At 45.8% G+C, this 17,793-nt stretch overlaps 1 protein-coding gene across 3 annotated transcripts in view; it reads right to left on the reverse strand.

Annotated features, from left to right (window-relative positions):
- The window catches only part of LRP4 (LDL receptor related protein 4), an 84,633-nt gene that overhangs the window by 5,405 nt on the left and 61,435 nt on the right, over window positions 1–17,793 (reverse strand). For 2 of the 3 annotated variants that reach the window (XM_030003680.2, XM_030003698.1), the window contains exons 12-36: window positions 16,209–16,439; window positions 15,755–15,911; window positions 15,174–15,391; window positions 14,654–14,830; window positions 13,954–14,079; window positions 13,040–13,248; window positions 12,324–12,405; window positions 11,559–11,664; window positions 10,390–10,591; window positions 9,872–10,061; window positions 9,485–9,616; window positions 8,679–8,819; window positions 7,861–7,947; window positions 7,485–7,656; window positions 7,239–7,401; window positions 6,776–7,001; window positions 5,071–5,374; window positions 4,515–4,733; window positions 4,071–4,205; window positions 3,752–3,860; window positions 3,278–3,422; window positions 2,634–2,747; window positions 2,213–2,336; window positions 1,151–1,218; window positions 437–524 (exon numbers count right to left, since the gene is read on the reverse strand). In XM_030003680.2, coding sequence (XP_029859540.1) covers window positions 437–524; window positions 1,151–1,218; window positions 2,213–2,336; window positions 2,634–2,747; window positions 3,278–3,422; window positions 3,752–3,860; window positions 4,071–4,205; window positions 4,515–4,733; window positions 5,071–5,374; window positions 6,776–7,001; window positions 7,239–7,401; window positions 7,485–7,656; window positions 7,861–7,947; window positions 8,679–8,819; window positions 9,485–9,616; window positions 9,872–10,061; window positions 10,390–10,591; window positions 11,559–11,664; window positions 12,324–12,405; window positions 13,040–13,248; window positions 13,954–14,079; window positions 14,654–14,830; window positions 15,174–15,391; window positions 15,755–15,911; window positions 16,209–16,439 — 3,925 coding nt within the window. The remainder of the gene's footprint in view (window positions 1–436; window positions 525–1,150; window positions 1,219–2,212; window positions 2,337–2,633; window positions 2,748–3,277; window positions 3,423–3,751; window positions 3,861–4,070; window positions 4,206–4,514; window positions 4,734–5,070; window positions 5,375–6,775; window positions 7,002–7,238; window positions 7,402–7,484; window positions 7,657–7,860; window positions 7,948–8,678; window positions 8,820–9,484; window positions 9,617–9,871; window positions 10,062–10,389; window positions 10,592–11,558; window positions 11,665–12,323; window positions 12,406–13,039; window positions 13,249–13,953; window positions 14,080–14,653; window positions 14,831–15,173; window positions 15,392–15,754; window positions 15,912–16,208; window positions 16,440–17,793) is intronic. The other variant, XM_030003689.2, reaches the window with a different exon arrangement.

The raw sequence follows: 17,793 nt of genomic DNA on the forward strand, positions 1-17,793 counted from the left end.
GCTCTTCAGCTACCAGTACCTTCACTGGCTACCAGTACAGCAAGGCACTGCCATGTAACCACAACAGCTACACTGGCTGTTAATTGGTGAAGCTACCTGGCGAAAGCACATGAGCTCACACATGTACTGAGTTATGTATTATGTCACATCCCTGTCTGTAACTCATAAGCTCTCTGCAGAAAATTTAGCCAATAAGGCTTCAAATAAGAGAGTTGCATGCCCAACACTTCAAAGGCACAGGACTCAAACCTTGCAAATAAAATCATCAAACACTGCTTCCAATGGAGAACAAAGGGATTGTAAATGAAAATAAAGAACGATGAAGTGCTTTCAGGAGCTTGCTTCTCCTACAACCCTAGATTTTACTATTGGCTGGGGGCGGGGGGGGGGGCGGGCGGGGCGAGGTGGGAGCGGGGCAGGTAGAAAGATCACTTACCTGTATATAATTAAAGCAGCAATAAGCAGCAAAATAAACAAGATGCTGAGAAGACCTCCAATGATGTAGCTGACATGTAGTCCTTCCCCTGAAAGTGAATAGCAAGGGTATTTTATGCACTCTCCTTAACTTCCACTGGATAATACTGACCTTGGTGTAACGCCTAATACAGAGATTTTACACCATACAGAAGCACGTGAAGTAAAATGTCAGCACACTAAGGTTTAGCAGAGGGTTTTTTTTGGCTTCATATGAAACCAAACATATGATAAACCTTCCTCCCACCCAGGCTCCAGCAAACCAAGGAGTATCAAGATCTTCGTAATGGGGTTGGATGAGTTAGACCCCCCCTTGCTGACAGGTTACTCCTACAGTGGGAAACAATTACCCTAGTCAACCATCCTCAAGTAAACACAAAGGGGAGAGTGAAGAAGAGTGTCATCAATGGGAGGAGCCCAATGGATGAGGTATGGGATGAAAGGCAACAGAACTATTCTTCAGACCAAAGTGTTATTTGGAGAAGACCCCATATAGGCTAATGAATGTGTATGATTGATGTTCATCCTTAGACACACTTTGCTCTGCTCAGAGGGCATTTTACTAAATCAAGTCTGAGTTTCAGAAATTTGAGTTTCAAACACGAGGGACTGGAATGCCCTGGGTACATTTGGAAGAACAACCATGGTGGAGAAGTGTTAAAGAAAAAGAACTCACCCATGGTTGCCAACACTGCCTCGTTGGCATGGGTACACAAGCCTCGCCTAGCATCTTTGTCAGAGCAGCTGAATGACAGAAGGACAGTTAGTTACTGAAAGTAGTATCAACAGCATCAAAGGTATCAAAAGACAGGATGGGCCAGGCTAGCACTGATATCCCTTCCATCTCCAGTTCAACAACAGCAGCCTTCCTTTCTCTTCTTCAGTACCCTTCTGTATCCAGAGAAGAGTGGACCATATACATACATACAGTGGTGTGTGCATGTATATATCAATTATAGGTCTGCACAATCTTTCATCCGAGTCATTCTAGATTCGCCCCTCAGGTACATAGGTGCATACACATATCTCTCTATGAGAACACAAATTTCAGCATCAGTGCTGAAGCAAAAATCAGAACATCCTAGAGTCAGCACAAAGATCTTTCTGTCCAATGCATCATACTCAACAAAGTGGAAGTTTTGCCTTGCAAATAACCCAGCCAGATATTATAGAACATACTTTTTTGCTGGGCAGTAAGAATAGCAGGCTGTAAGGAATTAGCAGAAAAAAAGTCTCTTAACTACCTGCACTGTAACTTACATCTTAGAGCTGCAAAGTTTCTGTTCTGCCCCAAACCAGCTATCCACTTATGGCCAGGGCAGAACCACTTCCTTGGATGTCTGGGTCAGGTCTGAGATGTCTCAGTGAATTAAAGCAACAGTCTCCCCTCTCCTCCTCTCAGAAATAAGTTCTCAAAATTAGGAGTTAAAAAATCAATCAAATTAATGACATGGTCTCAGGAGGATTTTAACACTTCAGCACAGTCAGGCTAGACACATGTTTCAATAGAACAGACAGAAAGATCTCTGCATCTCTCTCTTGCTAGCTCAACAGTGTTCTGTGTTCTTTGTCAAAACACTTTTCCCCACTGTGAACGTGAAGTCTGGAGCTGGAATAGCCTCTTTTGGCTAAGGAGAGGTACATTTGGATGATGACAACCAGAGCGGGGGGTTGCATGTTGCACCTTGCACAAGCTGTGACTTTCACACCCCAATTCCAAGAGAACAAGAGCACTTACTTTCCTTCCACTGCTTCCAGAGATGTGAGAGGCTTGGTTGTTGAGGTACCTACTCTGCCAGGTGGTGTCTGACTTCTCTCACTTACACTGGTGGGTTCAGGACCAGGGGGCACCACGCCAGGAACTAGAACAACAGAGAAAAATAAGTAGAACCCTAACTTTGTGGGACAGATGAACAAGTCTGGTAAGCTGTAGAGAGTTTCTAAAATGGCCTATATGAGCAGCTTTCCCATCTCAAACCTACGCTGTCAGCAGAAAGGACAGAAGAAGGCTCTATTGCTCACAACCACCTTTCTTCCAATATACAACTCTGCATAAGTGTTTATACACTGCAGAGTTCTGGTTGCCACTGCCACTGCATAAGTAGTGGCAGTGGCTCACTTATAGAAGCTACTACCCAAGTGACACTCAGTAAACTCACTAGTAGAACAGGGCCGCCCATCTGGTTCATCTGGACACGCGCAGACAAAGTCAGAAGCCCTGGCAAAGCAGAGGTGAGTGCAGCCTCCATTGTTCACTCCACAAGCATTAGTACCTGGAAGAAACAAGCAGTTTTCTAAGTATGTTGCAGATGACCAGGTCAGAGCTCAGAGCAACAACCTTTTTTCCTGCTCAGCCAGAGATACTTCCTACAAATCCAGCAAGTTACTATGCTCTGGCACATGCCCTTCATCTGACTGCTAAAAAAGTGATGACAATAGCCAAACACTGGTAGGATTACGGCAGTCTTGAAAGGAAGGCACTGGAAATCATTAGACAGGAGCCCAGTCAACACAGCTGCACAGATTAAAAAAACAAAAAGCTCACATTCCTCTGTTTTATCACAACATCAGATGAACAACACAGAAAATGACATCTGCTGATCAAAGCTGTACCAGAACACCGTTAAGATGTACTTGACTGAAATGTCACAGGCAGACAAGGAATGTGCCCAGGGAATATGAATTAACAGTTTGAGTATAAGAAAGGATGCCAACCTCGCTTGACATCTACAGTAGCACAGTGGTTCCAGAGTTCTTTCTGTCTACAATTTGCACTTGCCTGAATGAAGGTCTTCCTATTTACCTGTCTGTCTCTGAGGGGAAACCACAATGATATCCATCAGTCCCTCAACATTGGCTAGGACTGTCTCTTTGTTCCGCCCAGAGTATTTGTCTACTCTCTGGATAGATTTGGTTTGCCAGTCAGTCCAGTATATCCACCTGTCCTGCTGCTCAGGGAGACAGCAAAGAAAAATCACAGCCATTAGCATGTTTAGCCACATAGACACAGGATACCCACAAAAAACACATCCCAGTGACAGAAGGCCCCAAACAAAGGCCTTTTCAACCCCTTACCCGCTTACCGTAAGGAAAATGACTGTCTACACCCCACAGGAGTTCAGATAAACTTCCTTTGTTAGCAGCACAGAAGAGTTAAGTACTGTCTCCTCAGCTATCTTAGCTTCCCCAGACTATAGCACTTCCCTGTCCCCAAGCTCCACTGTCCAAACTCATCAACACACCAGGGAGAACAATGGCAGCAGGAAAATCTTCTTACCTGTGTCAGAGCAAAGGGATGTGACACCTGGCTGACCAACACTTGCCGTAGTTTCCCATTAAGATCACAACTCTCTATGCGATCAAGATGTGCATCCACCCAGTAAATCCTGGAGGAACAGGGAAAGACGTGAGCTTCCAGCTATACAATCCCTCTTGACTTGCTAGTCATTCACTAGCCAAGATGGATCAGAAAAAAAAAAAAACCCACCACAAAAAACCAAACCCTCAATGCTACTCCAATAAACCAAGATAAGGTGGCTAAAAAAATTCATTACATCCCTTAACCCTATGAAAGTATAAGAAAATCTTTCACTGACCTCCTGGTGTCATAATCCAAAGTCAGTCCATTAGGCCATCCTAGGTCAGTGTTAATCAGGATTTTACGTTCAGAGCCATCCAAGTTTGCCCGTTCAATTTTAGCAATGTGACCCCAATCTGTCCAGAAGAGGTACCTGAACAGATAAGAGACAAGTATAAGAAGAAAAAAAAACCATTTCATTTAGCCTAATGAAAGTTTTAGTTATGAATTAAACTGCCAGACTCTTCAGGTTCAAAAAAGATCACGTGGTCTGTAACTTGCTTCTCCCAGCTACCTGCCCAACCTTCAAATTCACTGTCTGCCTGATTACATCTGTCACTCAGAGTCAGCCCCTTGATAGTACCTGCAGATTCACATGGCACATGTCTTCCTCCCACAACCTCCTCTTCCAATCTGCCTCTGCAGAGCCCTTCTCCCTGCCCCACCGATACCGCATACCTACCCCTTCTTGGGAAAGACAGCAATGGCTCGGGGCTCATCCAGGCTGTTATTGATCAGCACTTTCCTGGAACTTCCATCCAGTCTAGCTACTTCTATGGTATTGCGTCCTGTGTCTGTCCAGTAGAGGTTTCTGGCAACCCAGTCCACTGCCAGGCCATCTGTAGTCTTCAGACCCTGACCAATAACAGTTTCCATGTTGCTGCCATTCAGATCAGACCGCCTGGATGGAAATCAATGACAAATGGCAGTGAGGAACAGGTAGCTCCCAGAAAGCCTTCACACCTCCATGTGTGATCCCCATCAACCACAGGGCCACTTCATACTGCTACCTCTCTAAAACCTTTTTCCCCACAGTCTCCAGCAGTCTGAACACACCTTCAGCATTTAGTTCAGCGATACATATGATACTGTGTACCAAAGACAAGGTGTACATAGTGGTGTAGTGCCAGCATCTCAGTCTCCCCAAGTTATAGGCACACTCAACAGCTCACTGTGGCACAACCAGCACAAGCAGCTGGGTGATCTGGGCACTGGCCAACCAGATGACTGGCACCCACCTGATTACATCAAGAAATACATCTGTGTAGTAAATCTTGCCATCCACACTATCATAGTCCAGAGAAATGACATTGTTCAGCTCGGGGACAGGTATGTGCACATCTGTGTGGTCACTGGTGTCCAATGAGATACGACGGATGGAAGCACGGCTAGAGAAAAGTAGGTATGTCTCTGGAGAAGAGTCACACGTCTGCTCATCTCTCTTCAGCTGGATGCCAGTGGGGCAGGCACAGGAGAAGCCAGTGGGGTGAGGCAAGCAAAGGTGGGAGCAGCCACCATTACGAACTCCACATTTATTGAAGCCTTTAGAAATAGGGAAAGCATAGTTTAAGGATCAGTGTGGTCCCACAAACCAAAGCTTTATTTTAAAGGCTACATACGTGCACAACTTGCTAGCAGCTGAGTTCATCCTTACCATCCTAGCCTTGCTGGGAATCTACAGCCCTTCACACAGACACTGCCTCCCTCCCCTTCAAGATTCGTGGTGGGTATGGGCATGGTTGGGCAAGGAGAACAGGAAGGCACAGGAGAAGCGGGAGCATTAGAAGCAAAATCTTGACCTGCATTCCTTGCTAATCATAGTTTTCCCATGGAAAAAGGAACAGCCAAATGCTGATAGATTCACACAACTGCAGTTTAGCTTTATTATTGCTGCAAATGGTAATGCTGACAGAAAGATCCAACCCTGTGGGGAAGCAGCGTGACAATATACCAGAGGCCAGGCTGACAAAGAAGCTTCTGTTTCAACTTAGCTGCACACAGTGGCAAGTAAACAAAGGCATCAGAGAAGGCTGCTGAAAGTGCGTGACATATTAGGGTCATATCTTTTTTTTTTTTTTTTTTTACATTTAAAAAAATGCAGCATACATTTACTAGGAGGGGATAAGGCCAGAAGACAGGTGCAGGGAGTGGGAAGAAGACAATGGGGATATGACGGCTAGAGTTTGGGTTAGCTTTAAGTTACATTGTAAAGTTATACTGTCAAGAGTGATGCTCTGCTGTTAGTAGCCACAGGAGAAGCAGCACAGACTTTTCTGTAGAAGTACGTATTGGGGAAATTCCACCAAAATGAAGCCACAGCACAAAGCAACAACCCCCACTGAACAGCAAGGAGGCAAGATGGGGTCGTATACGATCCCCAAAGAGTAACATAAGGAATCTGACTCTGGCACAAAATAATTGGAGAGCATGATATATTAAGAGCAACTAAAGAAGCAGAGATTTTGTAGAGCAAAGTGGCAGACGGGAAGATGAAGCCTGCAATGGTTGGGAAAAAAATTACTAGAAATTGAAATAAGATTTCAGCAACTAGCTTAAGAGGAATTAGTGCCTTTTGGAGTTAAAAAAGGGAAACTGTCCAATGCCAGTAGACTCTGGTGAAGCCTAATAGGGCATGACTCATTCAGCCTTCCTAAGAAAATGGCTCTGCTGTGTGTGAGAATGAAGTTGTCAGTGCAATCCAGTGAAGAAAAAGGGATGAATGGGGTCAAAAGGCATGCAGTAATAAACAAACACCAGACCTATGGAGCTGGGTAAACAGGGAGAAGTGCAAAAATAGTTAAAGAGGGAAGAAGAAAAGCTGATTTTTGAGAAGTTACTCTACCACTCATGCTTTACACCAAAGGACTCTTTTCAGTGACAGCTCTGATGGCTCCCCTAGTCACCACAGACACCCGCTGATTTGCGAGCAGCCTAGCAACTCACCCAGGGGCCGTGCCCTATCAACAGCTTGAATGTCCATGAGGCCAGGCAGGTTCGCCCTCACCAGGATGACATTGGCACCAGTGTCCTTGTCAGCCCTGTGAATGCTGCGAGTTTGCCAGTCAGTCCAGTAGATGTAAGAGTCCAGCAAAGTAAGGCCATAGGGATGTTGCACTGGAGACAGCAGGGTGTGGCGGTTAGCACCATTGAGATCTGCAGCCTCAATCCGCTAAAGAAAGAAGTAAACATCAGCCCCATACTCAAAACACTGATCCTCTTGCTAGCAATTACTACATCAAGTGGGAAACAGAGCATTAGCAAGTGATGTTACTCAAGTCCACCCTCCCCATAGCCCATTCTCTCAGAAAAGCTTATGTTCCCGTTGCTGTTTCAACAGCTTGCTCAAGAGCTTCAAAACAGCCTCCAGGCTACCAATGGCAAACGATGCTGAAAAACAGAATCGGACCTCAGTGTGTGCATCAGCCCAGAGCAGCTGGGACCCAGCCTTATCCACTGCCAGTCCGTTAGGCCAGCCCAAGTTGTTGCTGATCAACACCGCACGTCCAGAGCCGTCCATTCCAGAGCGTTCCAGCTTGGCATTCTCACCCCAGTCCGTCCAGTACATATACCTGGGGAAAAGCCAGCAAGTGTTACAGAAACAGAGGTCAGAAGTCCTCTTCTATCCCCTAGACAGCCTCTTGACAGCACTAACCCCATCTCATGGTATAAAGCTATTGCCCGAGGGCTGTCCAGGTTCTGCCAGACCAAGACTTTCCTCATGGAGCCATCGAGGTTGCCCACTTCAATGCGGTTTGTTCCTGTATCTGTCCAATATATCTTCCTGCCAATAGCATCCACAGCCAGCCCATCTGTAGTCAACAGACCTGAGAAAACAGAAAGGTCACTGGTCATCCTCCCAGCTTAGTCAGGAGCTTCCGGTATTCTCCTTCTGCACCTCATCAGGCAGTTGCTTTAGGCTTTGCTTGCCCTTCCACCGAAAATTTGAAGATTATTCTACCAGGTTATCAGAGAATCTCTCTTCATGCTGCATGGAGGTGAGAGGCTCCCAGGCCAAAAATCTCTCTTACCTGTAGTGATGATGTCCTCAAATTGTGAGCCATCAAGGGCAGCTCGGCTGATTTTCCGCAGTGTGCTGTCTGACCAGTAAACCTTTCCTGGGTGGAAGAAGAAAGAGAAACTTTAAAAAAAGCCCACAACAAAACCAAACCAAAACAAACCCCAACAACCAAACAGCAAAATCCTTAAAAAACAGATCCAGGTCTCTGACTACCAGCTACACCATTCAAAACAGATCTGACTGCACAGGAATAACAGCAGCACAAGACTATTAAGCTAGAGTGATAAAACAGTACAAATTACCTTGTTCCAATCCTCCCCAAAATATGTAGGAGCACTGGCACTCTGACCTTTATACAAGGCCAGAGAACACATAACACATCATCAGCTACTAGTATAGACTCCCACATCCGGTTTCTCAAAATGTCCCAGAAGGCAGTAATCAGATCATCTACCTTACTGTACAACAGTGGGTTTACATCCAGCACAGCATCAGATGTTTAGTGTACAGGAACAGCCAGAGTCTCAGCTTTACTGTTGTGAAAGGCTTTGGCAGGAGGAAAGTTTTCTTAAATCAAAAATGCACAGGAACCTCAGTCAATGTAACAGGCAGCTTTTTCCACAGAGTGGGGGTTCTGTGTTTTCCTATAAGGACATTCCTTTCCTGATTGCAATGGAGTATTTGCAGCATGTACTAGAAAAAAAACCCAAACTACCCAAATTCACAGCCTACAGTAAGATCTGCGCTTGGGTCTTTACTCAGACATTTAGATATGAAGTCACTTGTTGCTTTTCAAACAGACAGTCAGATACACTAAGAAGTTCAGACCTTCATGAGCATCCACTCCAATTGCAATGGTGTTCTTCATGGTGACATTGACTGAGACGACAACATCTGCAAAGTACGGAATATCCAGAGAGACCATCCGGATGTCAGTCCTTCTGGCAAAGATCAGAAAGCTGGTCATTCCTGCCAAGAGTTGAAAATGGACAGATATCAGCAAGGAACATGTTCAGTCAACTGTAGGCATCATTTATTTAACATTCTGGAGGTGACATCCACTTCAGTGGAAAAGGTGAAGCCTCAGACAGATCTCGGCTTATGGGGAGTGTGGGTACAAAAGCTTTACTGAGCGTTATTGAATGTTTCTTTACATCCAAGTTGGAAAAGAGTGCACTCATAGAAGAGTTACTTCTGATAGTATGTGTGGGAAATGGGAATTAGGAGTCAGTTTTTTCCTGCTAAGAATATACCATGGCCTGAAGCTGAGTGCCTTCCACAATCCTCAAAAAGAGGGTCTGTGGGAGGACTGTGTACAGACCTATTAAAGAATATAGCACCTTGTAGTTAAAAAAGAATCCACCTCAAAATTAGGGCAAAAGTATGGGGAAAAATGTGACATCTGGTTTAGTTGCCCAACATGATTTCAAGAAAAATTTGTTCTGCATCAGTCCAGTTATTAGTAAGTTTTTTCATAGTAATTCCCAGTCAAATTGAAGGTACAGGCATCAAATGGGTTTTTCAAGGGGTAAAGCAGATAAGCACATAAAAGTGAATTTTGTTCTCTAACATGGCAGGAGCAAAATGTACCTGTGATACAAAACTGCAATGAGGAACCTACAGAGAGGACTCACCAGGGGAGCAGGTCTTGCCATCAGACTGCAGGTTGATCCCAGTAGGGCAGGTACAGCTGTAACCTTTTGGAAGAGGTGCCAAAAGGCACAGGTGACTGCAGCCTCCATTGCTAACATCACACGCTGTATGGACTATAGGAAAGAGGATGAGAAATCCATAAGCCAGTAGCACAGGCACAACAAAAGCATGCAACAGCTATAGAAATGCATTCTAGAATGCCCTTAAATACCAAGAGCCAAGAGTTATTCTCATGCTCTCATATTCCACCCAGAGAATTAAGGCATTGAGGGCTGACAGACAGGTCAGCTCCTTGCAGGAGAGCTGTGCCACATACCAAGAGCCTGAGCAAGCTCTCAGCTCAGTGTGGCTTGGGGCGAGCTCTGTACCTGGTGGCCTGTGCCGGTGGAAAACATGAATATCCATAAGATTCTCCAGATTGTCCTGCAGCGTTTCCCGAGCCTGCCCAGTCCTTCTATCTGCGCTCTGGATGCTTTTGGCCTGCCAGTCTGTCCAGTAGATTCTCTCGCCATAAAGAGTAAGTCCAAAGGGGTGAGGCAGATTGCTCCCAATCAGCACCTGGTCAGATTACCCCCAGCCCCCCCAAAAAACATTACTAAGAAGTCACTAAGGGGAAGAGGCTTCCCTTGCCCCCTCTCGACTTCATTAGTGTACAGTCACAGCAAAAGGAGAGTGATAGGGCAACGTTAGCACTCAAAAGAACGTTCCCTCACACCCAGTTTGCAACTGAAAGGGAGCTCTTCTCTCCCAGTGAAAGCAGCTCAGTGTGTCTTGATTTGGAGATTTCACTTTCAACTGGAAAGAGAGGCAGGGGCCATCAGCAGTCTGTGCTCTAGGACTTACACCTCAGGCTCCCAGACTCCCTTCTCAAAGATGGCTTCCTTACCTTCCTGTTGCTTCCATCCAGACTGGCATACTCGATGGTCTTCATGCCTGCATCTGCCCAGTACAAGCGCTGTGACTCATAATCAATAGCCAAGCCATTAGGCCATGTCAGGTTGGAGGAAATGATCACCAAGCGGTTTGAGGCATCCATACCAGCACGCTCAATTTTTGGGCTGGCTCCCCAGTCAGTCCAGTACATGAACCTGAACACAAGCCCAGAGAGAAGTGAATGCCCGCACTCCTTCACTGCCACTATGGCCAGGCAGTGTTACAGAGAAGCAAGAGAGCCTGATGCCTTCAGGTCCTAGCAGGAAGCAGCACTAGACTAATATTGTACTCATGCCCAGCCTTGGGTTCTTGTAATGTACCTAAGATCATACTCAAATTTATATACCTTCTACTACTCATGGGCTGGCCTAATTACAACATGGAGGAAAAAGTTCAAGGTCTAAAAATTAACCAATTATTTACCAGTCTCCACCATTGGCCCTGTATACTCTTGCTGCACTGGTCTTTCAGTAATCCACTCAAGGGAAGAATAGCGTGCTTTTATTCCAAGCCTTCAACATTGCTTCTAAAGCAATGGCTGGCAAGCTTTTTCCTATTCACCCTACCCCCAGCTACACAAGGTCTTATGATTCAGAAGCAAAATCCATTACTGAAACCATTTGTTTCTGTTACTCTACTCAGGTTTGCTTTCCATGACACACCTGATCCCTCAATACTCTGATGCAGTGCTTTGAAGCCAAGAGGCCACTAATGCTAGAGCCTGCTTGAGATCAGCAGTAATTTACCTGAGGAGATCCTTCTGACTGAACTCTGGTTGATAAGCAGACAGCTTGAATACAAATTCAACATAGATGTGAAATACAGAAATAGCAAAGGTCTAGATGGTCTCATTCTCAACATTTTTGTACTACAACTTTGTTATTACGTCCCCAGGATAAACAAATGAAAACACCAGCCAGCTCCTGCAAGCTCTACAGCACAACAGGCAATTATCCCTGCTTATCTTGTTCCACTAGCATCCAAAATGAGGTCTCTAATTTCAGTCTTTGGAAGGATGTAGAACAATGGCACCAGAAAAATAATTGCACAAAACCAAAGAACCTGAATATCTTTAGACATGCAAGAATTGCCATGTCATCCTAGAAAAAAAGAATCTCTCACCCTCCAACAGGGTCCACCACGATATCTCTAGGTCTGTCTAGGTTCTCCCAGATTAGAACAGTTCTCATGGTCCCATCTGTGTTGGAGACCTCTATCCGATCTGTTCCTACAAAAGTCAAGAGAGAGAATGAGAGAGAGATCAAAGACCTCTGTAATCGCAAGAGCTAAGGCAAAAAACATCCATACAACAATGCATTCTTCCCCTTCATCCATCTCTGTTCATAGCTGGAGACTGGTAAGAAACGTGGCTCAAAGTGTCACCTTCCATATCTCTCGGGTCACCTCTGTGGCCGTCACTGATGTGGAGTCCTGTATGAATGTAAACCAGCTCTTTCCTAAGCCCCCAAGGTATCTACGTAGGCATGAGAGAACAGCTAAAAAAGAATCATCTTCCTTGCATCTCTCTGAACTATGACTCTCCAGCAGGGAATATCCTCCAAATACCACCTGCTGCACCCCAAGATACACTGTTGGAAGACAGGCAAACACACACAATCGCGAGCTCTGCAGCAAGACAACAGTGGTGCTTGACTTCTACTATAAACCCTTCTACAGAATTAGCACTGGGGATACTGCAAAAAGAATTAATCTAAGGATTCCACCTCAGCTCCCTCTTTGTTAAAAGCACACGAGATGAAATTCCATTTTCTGCGAGACAGAAACAGACGAATTTGGAATAAGACATATAGAACTACCCAGCTGTTTTTCAGTTTTCATGACTAATAAGGAAGACAGAAGCCTAGGTAAAGCGGAGGATCCCAGTACCTGCATCAGTCCAGTATAGCTTGTTGGTGACCCAGTCAATTGCCAGTCCAGCTGGACTTTCCAAGCTGGTATCCACCACAACCTAAATAAAAACAAAAAGAAAAAATCCTCAGTGAGATTAGACCTTAGGGAGAAAGCACTTGCCCAATGCACTACCCATTCACAAACAACATTTAACTTTCAAAAGGCAAAAGCCCAAGCAGAGCAATGCCATACAGGAGAGACCATTAAGGACTTAGAAGTTCAAATAAGTCTTACACTTGGAGAAACATCTATTTTTCATATCTGTTCAAACTGCAACTCCAAACTTTGAACTCTGTTCCCCTCACTTATGGCAACATTAGGCTAAGGGCACGTGCAAAAAGCATTCCCAAGGAGTGTGGCTCTTGTTCCAAATGTAGTACATAACAGAGGATTTAATACTTCTTCCTTTCAGATTTTAGGGCTACAACAAAGGAATTGACCAGAGCTTACAAATCAGTGTGCTTCGTGTCCCAATTCAAGGTTTTCCATACAAGCAGGCACATACACCAAACCTACGTATGAAATGTTCAGTGATCTCAGGGCTCCTCTGAGCCAGAACTAGGCAAATTAATGAACAACAAATCCAGCATGAACTGCAGCTCTGTAGAAGGCCTGTGTATCCCAGTGGCTTCAAATCTGATGCTCAGGGAGTCTCCAGGCTAGATGACCTCCACATGTAGTTAACACTGTACCTCCTGGCTCGATCCATCCCATTTTGCTCGGCTGATTGAGTCGGTGCTAACATCTGTCCAGTAGACATAGTCATCCTTTGAGTCCCAGTCTAGAGCCACAGCGCTGCGAACATCAGCAAGGGGGATGACATCATCTGACAGGTCATCTGTGTCAAAGCTGATCCGACGGATGTCCATCCTTCGGGCAAAAAGCAGGAACTTGTCAAGACCTGATCAAAGGTCGAAAGGTCTTCTTTTAATTTCTCTAAGTTCAACAACACAGTGATAGACACAGACAATTCCCTGCTATATTCAACCTTAACCACTCACATCATCTCTCACTGGCAGGTCACAGCCCAGGATTTTACTGGTAGCAAAATACCACTGGGAGGGGATGGGTGGGGTTGGTGAGCAGGGGGGAACAGAGTAGTAGGGAGCTGTCTCCTGGGGGTAACCTATGCTGAGGGAACAAAGTCAACCATATTCTTCAAAGAATGGCATAGACCTTCCTCCAAATCAAATAGCTATTTGAGAATAGCTCTTGAGAATCTAGGAAACAGTTGGCCTAATTCTTCCACATGGTTGCAAACAGAGAGAAACTGTGGCAATTAAGAGGACTGAATTTTTTGTTCATCACTGACACAGCTCCTATGGGAGTTTAAGGGAAACAATCAGCTGTGACAGGTAGCATGGCACCAATAGCAGCCCTGAAATAAGGGCCCAAGGATGGAGCTTCTCCGTATCCCACCCATCAAACCTAGTGAGGGAAATGCATCAAAAAGGTGAAGCATCCTCTGGCGGGGCCCTTAATGCTACTAACTCAGTGTATCCAGCTGCATGTCCTTGGAAGCAACTGCTGCTGCTGACTCCCATTGCCAACCCTCTGCCACCCACTGAACATCTGAGCATGCAGGCTGTGGTCCCACCTCACTTACTCTGGGCGCAGGCATGGCTGCTGGTCTTGCGGAAGCCCGTGGGGCAGGCGCAGGTGTAATCCTTGCTGCTTGGCAGGCAGAGGTGAGTACAGCCCCCATTGTTGGCCCCACAACGGTTTCTCCCTGCTCAAGTAGCCAAAGACAAAACCAACCACGCATAAAGCAAAGAGTAAAGAAAAGAGGAAAAACACCAGTCGAGGTGTCAAGACCCACATAGATAAGATAACTTGTCTAACCAGAAGTTAATTGAGAATAAGGAAACATATAAACTAAACCACTAACTCCATTTGTAGAGCTCAATTTTAAAATGAAACATTAAACTCAATCTACTTCTAGAGCAGATTATGGCAACTGAAGAGGAATAAGGGAGGTGTCAGTCACTACTAGTGCCCACTTTTGAATTTTTTCCCTCTCCCAAAACAGCTCTTGCATAAACAAGCTGCAAGTACTTCTTACTGAAAAGGCTCCACTCCTACGTGTCAGCAGGGGGAGCTGCGGTAACACCGAACACCAGGTTACCGGGGCTGAGGGACCTCCACTGAACGGCCAGATGGAGCAAGTCCTGTGGACAGCTCTGGACAGAGGTGGTGGATGTGTCGATATGCTGGGTTCAGGCTTGCCATCTCCCTGCTTTACAGGGTGGTGGGTGGCAGCAGGTCTTCTAGTGGCTCAAATGGGTCTCTACCCTCTCTGCAGTTACCTGCTGGCTGGCGCTGAGGATGCAGTGTGTGGATGTCCATAGGGAAGTGGAGCTTGTTGCGGATGATCTCCTGGTTCTTGCCTGTGAATTTGTTGGCACTGTTGATGCTCTTGGTGTGCCAGTCTGTCCAGTACAAACTGTCCTCAAACACAGTGATAGCAAATGGGTGTGGGAGGCCTGTAACGGACATCCAATACAGGGATATAATCAGGTCCAACAGGACTCAGGCTAGCAGGGAGACAAGGGAAAGCTCTTTCCACTGCCCCTTAGGTCTCACCACAGTCAACCTGCTCAAATCCAGCATACACTAATATAACAGACAATTCTTCCCTCCTGTCCACTGAAGACTGGGTAGCAAACCCCATCCCTCAGCAGTGGCAGAACTCATCCCACAGTGAAAGAACAGGAGAAAAGCATAGAAGTAGGAGCCAGTGGCTCTGAAACTCTTGAAGAGCAGCACTGTGCTACTCTGTCTTCTTTACTGCAGAGAGCACTCCCCGTATGTAGCCCTGTTACTTACCTTGGCTAATAACAGCCTTCCTATTCTGCCCATCGAGGTCAGCCCTCTCAATGACATGATGTTTGGCATCTACCCAGTACATTCGATGTCCCGCATAGTCAATGGTCAGTCCATTGGGCCAGAAGAGGTGTGTATCCGCAATGATGCGCCGATTAGAGCCATCCATGTTGGAATACTCAATGCGGGGAGTGTTGCCCCAGTCAGTCCAGTAGATAGTGCTGGAGGAGGCAGGGAGAGACAGGCTAGAAAATTCATGTCCCACATACTGCACCCAGTATCACTCCCTATCAGGGCAAAACAGTATCAGTCCTGTGATCTTGAGCATGAGACTGGGTCATAACCATGGGAGAAGTGACAGCAAACAAGGTAACAACCAGCACTTTCAGGCTGGTGAAACCCAAAGGGCCCAGAATAGGATTATGGCTCTGAAGGCACCCAGCATTGACAGGTTCCCCAAACTGGCAGTACCAAATGAAGGCTTGAGCCCAGAGGCAGCCTTTGTGACCAAGGATGGGGTTTTCAATGTTCACCTGGAAGCGCTTGCATGGAGGGGCTCACTGGGGTCCTACATTTTCACTCACCCCTCCATAGGATGTAAGGCAATTGCTCGGGGCTTCTCCAGGTTCTGCCACAAAAGCACTTTCCTATGAGTGCCATCCAAGTTTGCTACTTCAATTCGAGATGTCCCAGAGTCTGTCCAGTATAATTTGTCATGGATCCAGTCAATAGCAAGTCCACCTATCTCCAGGGGAGAATTAAGCACAGAATGAAACCAGGAACATGATCTGCTCAGAAAATAGTTTCCTTTCCCTCTTGGCCTCAGAAGAGGCCCAATTCAGTCCTCCTGTCTCTTCCATCAGCCAAGATTAACGCCAGGGGGACACTGATCTCACACCCATTCCATCCAACCCATCCCCTTGCTCAGGGAGATGCAGTCCATTTTGAATGCTGGGTTCCCACTTCTATCCACTCACCCACCCCTATTCTCACACCACGGTCAGTCCCCAGGCTTTTGCCTTTTTTGTGGTGACGCACCTGGGCTCTCCAGCCCTGTGGAAACCACCTCTTCCACATTGCTACCATTCAGATTGGCCCTCATGATGCGATCAAGAGTGACATCAGACCAAAACACCAGCTCCTTGCTGTGGTGGAAGTCAAGCGCAATGGCATTTTCCAGGTTGTTCAGAAGCAGCGTATACTCTGAGCGATGAGGCAACACTTGTCGGATATCAATTCGATTGGCAAAAAGCAGCACTGGCTCTGGCCCTGAGAATATATGGGAAGACAGCATTAGAGCACTTTGACAGGGTCCTGCCTACCATTCCCTCTGCAGCAAGTCCCAGAACATAGTTTTGCAGTATTGTGTCATGGTTTAAGACCAGCCAGCAACTAAGCATCACGCAGCCACTCACTCACTCCCCCCAACCCAGTGGGATGGGGGAGAGAATCAGAAGGAAAAAAGGTAAAACTTGTGGGTTAAGACCAGTTTAAGAGAACAGAAGGGAAGAAACTAATAATGATGACAATAATAAAAAAAGGACTGGAATATACAAAACAAGTGATGTACAACGCAATTGCTCACCACTCGCCGACCGATGCCCAGTTAGTTCCTGAGCAGCGATCCCCCCAGACCAACTCCCCCCAGCTTATATATTGGGCATGACGTCACATGGTATGGAATACCCCTTTGGCCAGTTTGGGTCAGTTGTCCTGGCTGTGTCTCCTCCCAGCTTCTTGTGCCCCTCCAGCCTTCTTGCTGGCTGGGCATGAGAAGCTGGAAAATCCTTGACTTAGTCTAAACTTTACTTAGCAGCAACTGAAAACATCAGTGTTATCAACAGTCTTTCCATACTGAATCCAAGACATAACACTATATCAGCTACTAGAAAGAAAATTAACTCTATCCCAGCTGGAATCAGGACATACTGGCAGCAAGAAATCAACTCCCAAGTGCAAAACACTTCAGAGAGCTGTTTTCACATCCTCAATACACAGTCCTAACTCAAAGATGAGCAGTTTTAAACCTTTTGCCAAACATTCAGTCAGCAAGAAGTGTTCATTCCAGGTCCCACCTAAGCCTGCCTCACCTCAACCTCTGAAACTATACCACTAGGCAGTTACTTAGCAGCTGGACTATAATTTTCTTTTCGTACATCCATCTCCTAGCCATACAAACACACATGCTCTACCACATCTTCTACCAAAGACAAGAAAGTTAAAATCTGCCTCAGCCAGATATAAACTCAGCAGGTACTTCCACTGCAGAGGAAAAAAAAAAAAAAAAAGAAAAAAAAAAAGGAAAAAGAACATCAACATCCTTTAAGGATTTCATTAGGGGAATTCCTAATGAAATCTTAATTCTTTAAATGGAATTTCTAATTCCTCAGCTCCTACATTAGAGGAGCTGAGGAATAAAGTTACACAAGTATATAGATGCCCTTAAAAAACAGCAGATGTGCATACAGCAGCCACTCACAGCATTCAGGACTGGTGAACAGCATCAAGAGTCAAACCACAAAGAGCTGTGCTAGAACCTTACTGACTGGAAAGGTTAAGACACTTCCTGAACAGAGACAGAAGCAGGAGGTTGTTTTTGTCCCAAGGTCTGGGTCACCAGGAA

The sequence above is a fragment of the Aquila chrysaetos genome, chromosome 2 (genome assembly GCF_900496995.4).
Source record: "Aquila chrysaetos chrysaetos chromosome 2, bAquChr1.4, whole genome shotgun sequence".
In the NCBI taxonomy this organism is placed as follows: domain Eukaryota; kingdom Metazoa; phylum Chordata; class Aves; order Accipitriformes; family Accipitridae; genus Aquila; species Aquila chrysaetos.